Source organism: Aphis gossypii, chromosome 1 (assembly GCF_020184175.1).
Source record: "Aphis gossypii isolate Hap1 chromosome 1, ASM2018417v2, whole genome shotgun sequence".
Taxonomy (NCBI): domain Eukaryota; kingdom Metazoa; phylum Arthropoda; class Insecta; order Hemiptera; family Aphididae; genus Aphis; species Aphis gossypii.
This window is the reverse complement of record NC_065530.1, coordinates 75,596,735-75,613,798: the sequence shown is the minus strand read 5'-3', so window position 1 is coordinate 75,613,798 and position 17,064 is coordinate 75,596,735. Positions and strand designations below refer to the sequence as shown.

General features: G+C 22.7%; 1 protein-coding gene across 1 annotated transcript in view; it reads left to right on the top strand.

The window, feature by feature from the left end:
- The first annotated feature begins 472 nt into the window (after positions 1–472).
- Positions 473–17,064, top strand: part of LOC114123821 (uncharacterized) — a 71,822-nt gene continuing 55,230 nt past the window's right edge. Inside the window, exons 1-2 of the mRNA XM_027986925.2 lie at positions 473–675; positions 778–848. Coding sequence (XP_027842726.2) covers positions 797–848 — 52 coding nt within the window. The 5' untranslated portion in view covers positions 473–675; positions 778–796. The remainder of the gene's footprint in view (positions 676–777; positions 849–17,064) is intronic.

Below are 17,064 nucleotides of genomic sequence, written 5' to 3'. Positions count from 1 at the left end.
GCAATTATTCATTGAAATATTGAAGAAATAAAAGTTTAATAATAGTCCTATTGCGCATAATAGTGTTACTTTAAGACTATATAATATAACGAATTATATATTATACTAGGTCAGTATTTTTTTTTTTTTTTTGGAAATCTTTTTTGAGTATTATTTCCAACAGCGGAATAATATTTTTATGAGTTTAATCTACGAGTTTACATGCCCGACCACAAATAGTGATTCAATGTATGATAATATGGAATATAAATTGATCGTGTCAATGTATTGAAAACCATTTTGTCATTATTTTACTCGGTAATATAATATAAAACAAACACCTATGCAATATTATGTTATTACGCGCATATTATATGATAATATATACATTTTTCAACGAACATTACCTTTTGGCCCGGAGACGCGACGTAGCGTGGCGCTATCCCGAACTATAATATAGCCTGCACGGAGGAGATATTGCGCCTACCAGCGACGGAGCATTTTGAAAATCGACTGCGCTCGCAACAGTCATCGGCATCCCATTCGAGAGCATTGTCCGCGTGACCAACGGCCGCGGAACACATACTGAAATATTGAAATATAAAATATATCAAATATTACAGTCATTGTCAATAATATTATTATTATTTTTTTTATAACATCGTCGTTATTATATAGAGCCACGCGAGTGTACATGTGAGTACATTTTTAGATACTAAAATATTATATAATATTTTATACTCGCTAAAGAGATCGAAATACGATATATATTCACCTGTATTATTATTTTTTTATCAGTTTAATTTTTCACTCAACTATGATCTTTGGGTACTCGTGGATTTTTGTCTGCGCGTGGATTGCGTATTGCTGTAAGTATTGAAACGTTAAATAAAATATTAATGTCTACTATTATAATATAAAAATATATTTAGGTGATATCGTAACACCAAAATACGTCAACGTTTCTAAGTGTATGTCGGAATAGGCGTGAAATATTTTAGACTTTTTTTCATTAATTCGTTTGTAGCGTTACAACAGTTATTATTAAAAAAAAAAAACACTTAACTATGAATTTGAGAAGGCGCAGACAATTGCAATGTTCAAATATTTTAATTAACATAAATGTACATATCTACGTCTAAATATTAAATATATATAGTCTTGAGTTTGCTAATTTTAATTAAAAACTCATAGTTTAATGAGGCTACTGAAATCCACTAAAGATAGATTGTTTTTTAAAATGCATAAACTTAGCCACTTTCATATTAATATGTCAATTTTGTTAAATTATTTATTACATAATAATTAGTAACTAAATAAAATATATTCTAAAAAAGTCTCTGGCTAATCAATGATGTTGATAAAATTAAGAAATGGGTATCTTTGATGATATCATGATTAAAAATCCTATGATTACATAAAACATTACCTATCATTATAATAATTATGCCGGAATAATAAAAAAAAAATAAGTTTCCAGTGTTGTCTGAAAATAATATTTTCAATAATACCTATATTTTATTCGTAAATATACTAAAAGAAATTGCATAAACATATAGACATTATGTACAAATACCTACACATACCGAGTTCTTTTCAATTATACCATTAAACAAAAGCTTGATTTAATATAAGAGTAATATAATACATAACGACCTAAGTGCGTTAGCTTAAAAATCATAAAACTTGTTGCTAGGTAATACATTATTAACAAATACAAATAAGCTTGAAAGTTGATACAAATTAATAAGCAAATTTTAGTGTAATTTTTTACAAAGTGTGTTTCACAGATATTTACATATATACAATATACTAATCGATAACATTTTAGTGTTTGATTTGTAATCCGCTTTAGGAAGAATACAATTTCTGAAACCATTTGGGCATTAAACTTCATACCTAAATATAATAGTGCAATATTAATGTAGTACATTAATTAATTCATAAATGGACAAACATTTGAGAATTAACGGTTAGTTTTCAGTGTATATTATATTAACTATAAATTGAATACATCACAATGTTTATATACGGCAGCATAATACTTTTAGTTAATTCTGCATGATAACATTATTTACATTGTTTTAAATTCTAAGTGGAGAGATAGATTTATTGATTTTACAACGTGTGTCTGTAAACACGATAAGTAGTAGATAAAATGTATCAATTTTCACTATTAAGAGTAGTTTTGAATAACAAAGAAAATTTAATTTAGTATGCACTTTGAATAGGTAGGCAAAAATTAAAAATTTCCAATAAAATTTTTATTATCTATAAAAACTAACAAAAAGTTAAGAAAAACCGAGAATTTTCACCATAAACCATTTTTTTATTAAATTGATTTCTTGAATTTGTTCTAAATTTAATATGAATTACCGTAAAATTTGAAATTTTCATCAAATTTTAAAGTGATCATATTATTATTTTCCATATATAGCATAGTTTTTTAAATATTTACAATTTTTTTGGACTATTTATTGACAATTCAAATGTTCGATATTTTTTAGGTTTTTTTTCATAAATATTGATAAATAATTTATAAATGGCTAAAAATATTTAAGAACTAAACATGAAGTTCCTAAATGATTCATTTTCCAATTAAATATAAAAGAAAATGAATAATATGTTTAAAAATATTTAAATTTTTTAGTTTGACAAAATTCGTCAAAATCTCAAAATTTACAATTTTTTTGTACTAAGAAATTCACTAACAATTTTCTACCTATACATAAAAATTAAAACTAAAGGTACTTTATACGTTTTGAAAACTATTTAAAAAATATTTAATTTTTTATAAGCGTTTGAATTTTAAATAAGATAACTATTTCTTCATAAACGATTTTTATTTTTGTTGTAATTTAAAAACAATTAACTGTAGATATTATGATTTTCACAAAATGTTTATATAATACTTTTATATACATGTTATAATTTTAAAAATATTTTAACTCTTTTTGAGATGAATTTAGGCATACGGTTTTTGTATTGTAAATGTCACTTAAAATATATTCGATTGGTCAGAGTTCTTGAAAATTTAATGCAAGATCTAACATTATTTATTTTTATATCAGTATAAAATTACTAAACCTTATCGGCACAATGTTTTTTATACATTTTAAGTTAAAATTTATACAAAATTTGTCGACAAAAAATTATGAATAATAAGTATTTTGTAGTTAATAATTTATAAAATCTTTAGTTTTATACCTTAAATTTGAAAATGTAATAAAATATTAATCATAATTATTTCATATTGGAACTAAAAAATCTAAAGATATAAAAGTTAAATTATTTTTTATAGATATTTGAAGAACTTTAAATTTGAACAAAATTACGTATTTTAATGATGAATAACGTAATGATTATATTGTTATAAATTAAAAACATTATTTGAGGGGACTTTTAATGTTTTCGATTATTAAATTATTATTTACTAAACATAATAACATTTTTGATTTATGTTAAGATATCATTTATATAGACAACGTACCTATTTTTACAGTTACATGGTATTTACAGAAAGATGCCACTAAATTTTGAGTTAGATGTTAGTATAATATGGTATGGATACATATTATTATAATAAATAAATACTAATAATATAAAACATGCAATATTTTCAGAAAAAAATTTATCAACTTACTATTATACTAAAAAGATAATAAATAACTTTAATATACATATATATATATATATAAAACCTTTTTTTACATACAATGATACATATCAGTGAATTAAGATTGAACACACTTAATAATAATAATAATATAATAATAATAATATTAATAATAATAACGACACCTCATGTACAGTAGAGTGGTAGCCACTCTTCTACATTTTTTTTAAGATAATTACATTTTTTTTTACTAATTACAATTTTCCACATTAAATATGTGGTTTATTATAACTTTTTTTTTTTTAATACAATATTTCAATTTCTTCATTTTATATAAATAATAAAAAAAAATACAAGCTGATTAAAGATAATTCACATTTTTAAAACCATAAAATAACTTTTTTTGGAATTTAAATTTATTAAAATGGTATATTATTATAGTTGATTTTATTTTAATAATTTTATGTTAGATAAAATAATACAAAACTATAAAAAAGTGGTTTAATTTTTAAAACAATCTTTGATAATAATCTCGTAAGAAATAATGTATTTTATCTATTTACAAATATGTCTGAGAAATTAATAATATAATATATATTATACGTGCTTCTACAGCCTATATTTATTCAAACTATTTTAATTCAATTTTCATCATAAATTACATATAAAACATGTCTTAAAAGAAAACGAATATAAATTTCAATTAAACTTATTTATAGTCTTTTGATTTTGAGAAACTTATCTAAATTCTAAATATTAGCTATGATGATTTCATATTTTATATTATTTACTTTGTTAAACTTTCTCTATATTATATTAATTATTAAACTTCTTAGTATAAATAAATAAGTTATTTCTATTTTGTTGGTTACAAAAGAAGCCTCTACATAATTTAATTTGGCATAATTTCCTTGATTTACATTTGTATCGAATTATTCTGAATTCTTATTTCAACTATTAAACACTAAAGAGAATTTATAAAATAATTAAATAACTATACCTAATAAAACATATGATTAACATTAAAAAAAAATATATATATTTATAATATCTATCCACGAAAAATCGACCGCATTAATAGACTTGTATTTGTACTTATACATTTATATATAAATAATAGATTAATGTTTAACGATAAATTACATAGTTAGGTAAGTAGTTCTAATAATTTTCTTATAACTTCTTATAATTTAAATTTTACACAGTTAAAATTTATAATAATAATAACCGTCAATAATAGTTTGTTATTTAATATAATTTATTAAAACTTAACTGAAATGATTATATTATAAAATCTAATATATTAGTTGTTACTTGTTGACAAAAGAATATATGATAAAACGAAAATAAAGATAAACTGTAAATGTATAATACTGTTCAAGTTTTCGATTAGGAATTTATATTAAATTTAATTTGGGTTTGAAGTTACAAAATGGATTTAATTAAAACAACATTAAATTACGTGACAAAAATTATAAGTTGCCAACATAAATATTTTAAAAATGCATCACTTATATATCTAAGTTTCCATGTAAGCTAGTCGTTTTTGTATCTTTACATACCTTTAAAATACTTTTAGTAATAATAATAAAAAAATATTTTTAAATGACATTCATTTACTATTATATACTATCTAAAAAACTAATATAAATTATTTAAGTTAATTTTACCTACCAATTCCATTTTATAAGGACATTTATTTAGGAAATACATTAAAATCTCCTGTAATTTTAGACATAATTTGAAATGTTGTGCATATCTTTTTAGATAATGTGAAAATTGTATATACATATTATAAACATTTAACATTGATAACTTAGGATTGTTTTATAAGTAGTTCACGTATAACATTTGTAATATAATGTAAGTATGAATGTTATTCAGTATTTCATTTAACAGTACATTTACAAAAATGTCAAGTTTTGTTGAAATAACTAATACAATTTTAATCTTTTAATAATTTTGATAGTAAATCGATCAATTTTATGAAGCTTTATAGGTATTAACTATTGAGAAAATAAAATAAAACTTCTTTGTATATGTTCAAGTACAATCTAAATTTGAGCTGTATAATGATTTCCAAATAAATATTTACAAGTAACATCATCACAGAACTTTCCCAACTTAACTACAAATTGTTCTCGTACAATTAACCACTAACAGAAATTCACCGATTTTATCATTGTCCTCTAAAACCATCAACAGATAAACCAAATAGGATACTCAAAGAAACTTGTCAAGAGACCATCTAAACTAGAACCAAAACTTGTGACGATAATAGACAATTTATGCTGCTATTAATGGATACCTTCTACACTAATGTAATCATGTACCTACCATATTATTTTATTGTTATAACTTATTACAAACACATTGTTAAAATTAATCAAGTTAAGTAATAAATATAATGATGAATTGATGATTTTCAATATCTATATCTATATATCTAATAAATAATGATAATAATTTAAAAAAGATTATAAGATCAGTATTTTTTTTTATACATACTAGAGTTATTTCGGTTATTAAAATTAATATATAAATTATTTTATTTAACGAAAAAAAATGCATTTATTAAAAAATATTAAATAATATTCGCTTATAATGTGTATCATAATAATAATTCTACATATAATTATGTTTTTACTAAATGTATTAAAAATGTATTGTATATATTGAATGTGTTTCAATTTAATTGTTGACTTTTAGTCGAAAGAAATACATATATTTATTTTCTGGAAATTAGGTATAATATTTTTACTTCCTTCTTAACGTGTCCACAGTTACAAAAAAAAAAAAAAAAATCAAATGAAATTATAACTTGCTTCATTCTAACCAATATTTCCATAGTTTGACAAATATAACACCAATAAATGGAAAAAACACATGCAAAATATGTTTAAATTGAATTCCATTTTAAATAAATGAATATTTTTTATTTTTATCAGGATGCTTTGAGTGTAATAGCATGTATGTCAATTTATTATTGGTACAATTATTGAAAAATAAAAGCTGGTTACTTAAATAGTTGGTAGAAACACAAATAAAATACATATACGATTACGCTAAACATTTACAAGTTAAGAAATTGTTAATAACCAGAACAAATTTAATAGTATCTTATGCATTGATAGTTTATTTTAAGAATATTACCATGAAGTTAGTTTATTTATTTTTTACATATAAAAGTATTTATAAATAAGTTAGAAAAAGTAAACTTTTCGTCTATTCACTAAAATCAAAATCTAAGTATACTTGAATTATACTTTTCTCGACTACCGGTAATAATTTTTTGCACCAATGATAACATTAATTATATAATATATGATATTAAAAATGTGTTGTTATTTGGTTATAAATTTATGATTTATTATTATGTTGATATAATTGGAGTAAAATATGATAAATTTCATTTCAGTTAAAAAAAAGAAATTGGAAACTTAAAGTTAAATTGAATCAAAATTTAAATTACATTATAAGAATGAACTGAACCGTTTAAACTTTATTACTAAACATGTATTGGTAAAGAGTAAAAAGTGTGTAAGTGTATTAGTACTATGTTGTGTATTAAGTGTCGAATGGGTCACTATTATGGGTGTGTTTAATTTGAACTCAATTATATCATCATTGTATACGAAAAACGATTCTGAATGAAAACAATCATATCACTAAGTATATTTCGTAATAAGTTTTTTTTTTGTTTAGCTATTACAGTCATTTATTTTACTTTTAGTATTATGGTAAGTAGGTATATTTTTTTTTCAATAATGTAGTATTCAATTATTATAATAGTATACATTTATTACATATAATTAAAAAAACTAGGCATCGTGAAATTTAATTTTACCTATCTGTAAATACCGTAAAACAACAACAACAAAAAAAATTCATAATATAAATAGATTTTAAAAATAAATCAAAAATTTCATTGGGTATACTAAAATTTGTATAATATAATGTAAGTAAAAGTTTCAAATTCCCATAAATAATGCCTTTAAATTATAACAAAATAATTAACATCGTTATTTATAGTTTAGATAAGTAATTTTATCAAAATTTGAACTTACAATGTTTATAAAAATAATTGCCTTTGTTTGATTTTATGGTTTCAGTATTACTTATGAGGAATTCCATATTAAATATTCAAGAATTTTGACCAGATAAATAATTTTTTATCAATATATGTATAAAAAAAATAAGAAAATGAAAAATTCGATATACTTACAAATAGCTCAAAATGTGTTAAAACATTTCAAAAAATGAATTATATTATGAAAATGATAGTATATATATTTTATGGACATTTTAAGTATCTATAATATGGTTTTTCGTTTTCGAATTATAAAAAAAAAAGTAAAAACCATTCGAAAATAAATAGTTGATTTACAAATATTTTGGAATATTCAGCGTTGAAAAGATTAATTTGGCTTTAATGTAATTTTTTTTTATATAAATTTAAAAATTATATAGAACCCTATACTCAATATTCAAATCTTAAATATAAACAAAATTGTTTTATATATATTTCTAATTTACTACAAAATATGTAGTACTTTGTATTTTTTAAGATACTCACGAATTTTATTAAAATTCTAAATTTAAATGCTTATAATAAAATATTGTGACCATAAATTGTTGATATTTTTTAATTGGGAAATAAACCACTAAGTAGGAACCTTTTATTAAATGTTCAAGTATTTTTATCCATTCATAAATATTGTATAGACATTTATAAAAAATAAAACTTGAAATAATCGAAAATTTCAATTCTCTATAAATAGTACAAAAAAAGTGAAAAGGGTGTGAAAATTATTTTAAGGATAAAAATTAATAATATAAATACTCGGTGAAAATTTTAAATTTAATCAGTAATTATTCGTTTTTGAATAATAACAAAAAAAATAAATCAACAGAGTTAAAACCTTGTTTAGTATAAAATTCACATTTTTTTTTTAAGTTTATTTTTAATGATTATAAAAGTAAATATTATGAATTTTTAATTTTATCTTCTTTAAAATACAAAATAGATTCTAAAACTAGAATTTGTCATCCAAAACTGCCATCAAAGTTTAAAATCGAAATATTTTATCGATAACTTACCGTTTACCGAAACAAAAAAAAAAACATACACATCATTGCTCCATTCAAAATTCTCAGTGTATTTGGATTTAAAATAAAAAAATAGCAAATACATAGTTAAGTTTATTGCAAGTCCGGTAAAAATAATTTACCCAGTTGAGAGCTGTATTTAATTTGTCAAAAGTGAGACAATTAACTTATGATGAAAAGAAACGAAGACAAATTGAAAGAACTACAAAAAAATAAAAAAACAATTATGAAGTGCAAGGTTTGTAAATGAATAAGTTTGTTTTCAGTACGAAAAATTCATTTATGACACATTGGTTTAATTTTTTTTTTTAGATGGGTAATTTAAAAACATAAGCAATATTTATTATAAAAATAAGAAAGTTCAACTAAGAACAGAAAATGAGAAATCGACAAAAAAAAGTTTTTTTTGTACAGTATTACGACTTTTTATTCTGCTCGTATAATTTACACTATTGAGCCCTTCTGATTTTATTATTGTTAGATAGTATGTCTTTGTTATAGTAACTTTTTTCAAGTTTTAAACAACAATGTCTAATTACGTAAAAATAAATTACTTTAATATTGTAATTATATAGCTTGTAAATTATCTTTATCTGGTCGAGTTGATGATTTTCGTTTCATCGCATCGTCCATATTATCAAAGCGCCTTTTTTTAATTTCTGAGATTCTCATTTATCATTATATTTGTTGTCTAAAGAAATACTATCAAATCAATTACCAATCCTCAAAAAAATAATATAAAAAAATGGTATTTCGAATTTTGTTTACTAAAAATGGAGGGGATTACGTTGGCTCTTGTGTAATTTCCATCGTATTTTGTAACAATTTTTAGAATATTATTATATATTGTTGAAATACATTGTTTTTGAGTTTGATGAAATCGCATACGTTTTTATTCTTACAACTTATGAATAATTTTATTTCCACTACGATATTTACGAATCGTAAATTTTAAAACATATTTATCGTTTACAGTTATACTCAAATAATAATATTTTTTATATTTTAAATTTGTTCATGAATTATGATATTTGACTAACCATTTTATTCACATCCATTATTTATTAGTATAGGTTTGTTTCCTACCATCCAAATGCTAAATAAATAAAAAATCAACAACCTACCAACTCATAAAATATTCACAATAATAATGCATGCTATCTTGTATTTTCCTCAGTTGCCAAGCTATGCACTTCAAGCAACTGAATAAAACTCTATAATATTGTTAAAATTTTGAATTAATGTTATTGTAGACAATACCATAGTGGTTTGAGAACTCGCCAAATTCACAAGTGCTGTGTCTATCTCACAAACGTATGACACAACGTATGTACAATGTACAATTTTGTATCATAAGTCCATTATAAATGTGTTTTCTCATGGATTTTTTACTATATTTTAATTTTTAAACAAATAATGAATAAGTAAGTGAAAATGTTCACAATGTAAAAATCATCATAATGTGTTAAAAAATTAAATCAAATCAACCTGAAAAAATGTGTCACAATTTATTATATGAAAGCTTACTCCACACAACTGAAATTGTTGAACAAATCCCTGTTGTATACGTTAGCAGAACAGAGAAAACGCACGTGGGTGTGGCATCCTTTTTATGGAATGATTCAAAAATAAAAATAATGTAATGACTATCATCTTTAGTAGTGTCTAACAGTCATCACATAATATTTTATGGCGATTGTAAGTGCGTTCACTTTTTAAATTAAAAAGTTTTTAATTCAAGTCGATAACTCAGTTGTTTTTTTTTATGTAGTAAATCAAAAAAATAATTATATTAATACGATTAAAATATAATATAATTTAATTTAAAAAAAATCAAATTTTTAATTATCTATAAGATGATATATGTATTATATATAAAAATTAATGTAATCAAAATAATTTATTGTTAGGATAATTTTTAATTAATCGAAAATAGTCATCTAAAGTTATATACTTACTACATATTATTTTCATTGTATTGACATTAAAATCCGTCTTTTACTCAATTTAATTTAATTAAACTTTTTCAATAATTTTATTATTATTATGTGAAGCGCGAATATTATCAATTTGTTTTTTATTGTAAATTTTCAAGGCAATTGATGTATTCCTATTTAAATTCTAAAAAAAATTACCTTCGTAAAACATGTATAAAGTACAGGTAGTCTAAAAATAAAATCAGTGCAATTGATGAACACCGATTTTTCACCTTTCTTTTTCATTTTATACATCAAATACGTTGGACTGTATTATAGTCACTGCTTGCATTTGACAGAATTCATTTTAGTTAAAGTTTTGACTAGAATTGATTAAATGCATCCTCTTATAACATTATGTTTCGTACATTGTTAGATAAATGGTTTTAAACCATAATTTGAACGAGGTGTTTAAGTTGGTTTATCCATCTACATCACAAATGAAGCAAGCAAATCAGACCCAACGTATAAAAAAATTTTATTTAAGCCAACGTGATATAAAAACAAATCAGGTAAATATGAAAAACATACATTTTAGGGATTTTTTAGAACTTTTACAGATTATGTAATCCTACAAATTCCATTATAATCTTTTAGAATATTTAAGTGATTATTAATTTTAAGAAACTATCATAAATGATAGATTAATATACTTCATGTAGGTGCATTGTACATTGTATATATATATATTATAAAACAATTCAGCAATAGGCAAAAAAAGTACATTATAAATTATTTCTATGAATTTATTCATCGAAAATATCAAACCTATTTTAGGACTTATTGAAGACCTGTTATGAAGTTCAAATAGAAGAAATTCACATTCATGAAAAAAAAAAAAAAATCATAAAAACGTAATAATTTTTTATTCATAGAAATATAATACGATAACAATATACTATTATAATGTAAATCAGTCATGCGAATTCAATAAAATATTTTACCACATAATAGATAAATCCTGAATCGTTAATATAAAATTAAAAAGTATAATAAAATTGAGATGAAATTTCATTTAATACATAGATGTCGTTTAAATAAAAATTATAATCACAGGTACACGACGTCTATTTAAATGTACAGTCCAATACTTTTAGAAATTCCTCCTTTCTATGGGTTCTCAAACATAAGGGTATCCTCTGGTAATGAGCCCGCCGACTCGTTAGCCGGCTACGCGGACAACCTCTCTCCCTTGGGTCCACTATGGTTCCCTTATTCTGGTTTAATCCCTTTACACAGTCAATTCAACTACAGATTGTGGTTGGTGGAATGGGAATACCTTCCACAATTCTACGAATCTAGATTTATATCCAAAACAATATCCTAAAACGTCTACCTCAAACCCGCGGTTTCAATGTTTTGATTAAACGAGATTAGTGGCTCTGTCATAATAAAATACTCTCAGTTACAGACTAACCATAACTTGTTGTCGTACAGTTCCTGCAAATTGGGACTAAATAATAGTCTATATTTTACCTTAGGAAACTGTAGTGTGGCCAAATGTGACTTTCAACATTTACTCAATAACTACCGTTTCTCACACACAAAAGTATCCGTTTAAATTACTTTTTTCCCCTCTTGATCTCAACTTTTGCTACGTAAATGCTTTTTCCTTCAAGAGTTTCATTATAATAAAAGCTATCTTTAATTTTATTCATCAAATTGACTTTAAAAAAATAATTGTAAGAGTTTTCACGTAATCTGTTTGTTTTGTTACAGTTATCATTATTGTTTTTTTCTTTTATTTAATTTCTATCGACTAGTAATTGAGATATAATAATTTCAGTTAAAATGACATTAAACGAATAAAAAATGATAATAATCTAAAATCGCAACATCATTAATACCCACTTCATGATAGTTTGACGTTAAGTTTGAAATGTTATGATTTAAAAATATTATATTAAAACAATAAAAACTGTAAACGTTACTTAATTTCTAAAAAAATAAAAATACAAAACAATACTGTTTTTTATTGTGTTGTTGTTGTTTTTATTTTTATTATTTATTGCGTAGACGGCATTTATATATTAATATATTTTAAGAAACGAATATAATATTGTTTGTATACAGATAATAAATATTTTCATTGTATTTTATAGATCTAAAATTATTTGTATGAATGATTTTATATATTTTTATGGTAAACGGTCACTTTGTACTGTCCATTGTTAATCATTTTTATAAATGTTTTAGGGGTGTTTTGTGGATCAACTTTAGAAATTCAAGTAGAAATCTAAGTTTTTAATATATTTTAGTGATTGATAAACATTAATTAATTTGAAACTATATACTTGAGTTTTTTTTTTTGTTTGTGCTTTGTGGTTTTATATAAATTGAATTTTAACCATATACTGCTATGCTAAGTAGATAATGGCGGTGTCATCTACACACATTCTTATGTGAACCCCTGGCTCATAAAAAGTTGTAAAAATACTTTCAATTTACAAATAATTTTAAATTTATCTAAACAAAAAAAAAACATTTCGTATTATACATTTTTCACTGTTTTAAATATTTGTATGACAAAATAATAAAATTAAAAGTTATTATTAAAATACAATTTAAACTAAACTTAATTTTTTTGTTGATTTTCAACAAAATGTTGTGTATTTAATATCGCTTTTACAAATACAAGGAGATACTTATGCTGGTACAGTATATGTTTGTTGTTTAATTTTTTTTTTCAATTTATCTATGAATTGTTTCATAAAAAAATAAACATTTGGTGTTAATAAAAATGATTTTTGTTTTTTTAATAACCCTATCTATTCTTATTATATTTATTTTTTTAATTCAATGTTTAAACAAAATCCCGTTGTATGATTTAATCGTACAAATTTCTGGAAATAGACCTCATTTTGTTTTCAATTTAAATGTGAACAAGGCTGTGAATTGAAATTTTAATATTTTTTTCACCTTAATGAATATTAATTGATACTTAATTTTATTTATTTATCATACATTTTATTTCAATATAACATTTAAAAAAATGTATTCGAACCACGTATACCACTAAAGCTGTTGTATTTTAATACGGGATTAAGAATAAAATATGACCATAACTGTATGCATAATTTAAGACTTTAAAATTGCGATAAGCTTGCTATTGAAGCTTTATAGTAAATGGAGCAAGTTCGTTATGCTACTATAACATCTATGTCAGGGGCTGTAAACTTTTTAATGACTTGTTTATTACTTATTTGGACTTGAGTGCCGTAACTAAAGTTAACTACAATACAAAAGTATATCAACATGAAACAATAAAAAATAAAAAAATATAATATCGCATATTATCTAGTTAACCAAATATTTTTTTAATGAGTATTGTATTTTAAATATTATTTTTTCAGTTTTAAAAAACTAATAACACAAAACCTAACACGATTTGTAGAACTTATGTTATCAGTTCCTTGTATAGACTAATATTCTGATTCTGATTCATCATCACTAGGCCTTATAATTATACCGTTGTAATCGATGACAAATAGACTAAAATACTTAACGTTTAAAACAGTCATGATGTAGCTATTATAAACATTTTATTATGTTAATAAGTTAAATTGCAATAACAAAATTTTAGCGTAATTCCATACAATCCAATTGAAAAGTTATGGCATAATTATAATGATACCTTTATATTGTGTGCTAGAAAAAAAAAATTATCTTAATAATTCGTAATATCCTTTAATTTTGTTTCATATTATTACAACTATACGTTATAATTTATAATGATGTATGAAACGTACCCATCAAACGGTTTAAATCAAAACGTTCAAGTGTTAATAAACATAATATAATATATGAAAATTACAGAGTTCACAATGTTTATATTTTGTTCTAATTAGAAAGAAAACTTAATTACGTATTTTGGGCCAAAGTACAGCTTACATGTATTTAAATAGTACACACAATATTTTCAGACACTTTTGCATTAAATAATAAATTATATTGATTCAAGTTTTTCCTTAAGTATAGTTTTTGTTATTTTTTTATAAAGTGTGTATTGAAAAAAAAAACAAAATAAGAATTCATAATAGTATTATGTGTTTTTTTTTCTTATGTCTACAAAAGTAATTTTTTTTATTATTACTTTGAATATTTAATAAATATTTGAAAATTAAAAGTTTACAATTTAAGTGTAAGCTATTTTATTCTACATCATAGTTAAAACTTGATACATAAATTAATATAATCAGGTATTATGAATTCAATATGCGTATAATTTATATTTTAATAGATCAGACGTATTTCACTAGAAATTGTTTAAGTATGTAAGAGTAGAATTATTATATTCAAAAGATTTTGAAATGTTTACAAGAATAATACTTCTTATTTCAATAGCAAACTTTTAAGAGATTCATATACTTACACAATAGAACGGTGTCATCTATAACGTTTACATCTAATTTTATATTCTGCATAATATAATAAAGTACTTACAATGGGTCTGATATGTTGGCCCGACTCCTCAGTTTCCGACAATACATTTTACATATTTTTACTGTAAGTGATACTAATATTCAGTATTTTATTAATATTTCATTTATTAATTACTAATAAGTAATATCAATATACAATAATTAAAAAAAAAAAACAAAAACCAAAAATAGATGAATTTTTTTTTATGAATAATATTGTTCTATGTGAAAAGGTACTAAATATTAAGTAAATTTTACATTAAATTATAAAGTAGATTAGTAAAATCATAAAAATCATTAGTAATTGCATAATAAAAGTTTAAACGTAAACGATATTTGCGATAAGATTAATATTCCTAAATATACCAATACGCGATAGACATACATTTTTGACGTGACGTTTAATAGTTCAGTATAGTACAGTTATAGATATAAGTATTAAAGAGCAAATTATATTAAAAATGTTATTATTTTGATTTCATTCTGTTTAATTCCGGTTTAATTATTTTTTTAATAAATCGAAAAATGGCACATGTTTGTTAAATAGTTTCATTAAGTATATGTGGTATACAATTTGTTATCAATCTTGTCGAGCAAATGTAGTGTCAGGCTAATGGTGTCGGCAATTGAATGTCAGGAAAATGTACTGATCCTACCTAAACCTACTTATGCGAAATGGCATTATTCTTATTTTGTCATCAAATAAATTATATATGTACATTATTATGATGAGTACCTGTATCTACACTATTAGATCAGTGTTAAACGAATAATTTATAGGTTATATAATTATTTTATACGAATTTAATAAAATAATCGATTGTCTATTTTATTACAAATCACCTTAATTTTTACTATGAATCTAAGAAAAAAAGTTAAAAATAAATAGTCGGTTTAATAAATAAAATACCAACCTACTTCTAAATTCAAATTTAAACCATAACAAATGTCAATAAATATTAACTAATTATTAGAGAAAAACTTGTAATACTCTTAACTTTGAAACTGTGTATAAAAATAATACATTAGTTCAGCAACGTCTGTTGTCTCTATCATGTCATGCACGTACAGGTTATTTTGTTTTTTTAACTTAACAGATTCTACTTAATTTATACTTAAGTCTTATGGGTATTATTGTTATAAAATCAGCTTACACTATCCCAATTCCTCCGTAAATCTATCTACCATTGAGTGTTAAAACTGGAAAACATTGGTAGGTATACAATAACTTCGTAATAATTCAATCGTTACATAATTATTATTCTCATACAATCAAATTAAATATATTATAATTACGCGTAGGTATAGACAAAATATGCTTTGATATCCCTAGTTCAGTCGTTGATGGTCGATCATTAGTTCACTATCTACACTGCATACAAAGCCGAACATGTTATAAAATAATCCTCAAATGAACCATGAACAAAACAACTCAAGTTATGAAATTTATAAATGATTCATATATAGTTTTAGATCAAAATGACTATGAAGAATTCCATTTAAAAACCTCAAAAACATGTCGAAACTATAAGTGCATTTAATTTACTTCTTCACTTCAATTAATGCTAGCTTCTTCACTTACTTTTGGTAGTAATATTGAAGGTTTTACTAAACTGCGTAATATCTGAGTAAAACAGCAATTTCTAATTTAAATTAACTACAAAAAAATCTAAACATTTAAACTAAATATTCTGATACATATACTGTTAGATCATATACATTAGACATCTTAAAGATAAAAAAATTGAACACTACACGTATCAAATAGAGAAAAAACTTTTCAAATTTTATTTTTCGTACGTGATCTACATCCAACCACACCTACTACCGAAATCGAGATAGCCCATTGTTGAAATTGGTTGCACAGTTCATAATGAAAGTACATGTTTAACACTAGGGTTCAAAATAAACACTACTATTATTTTTATAATAATAACAACGATATTTTCACATAATAGATTAA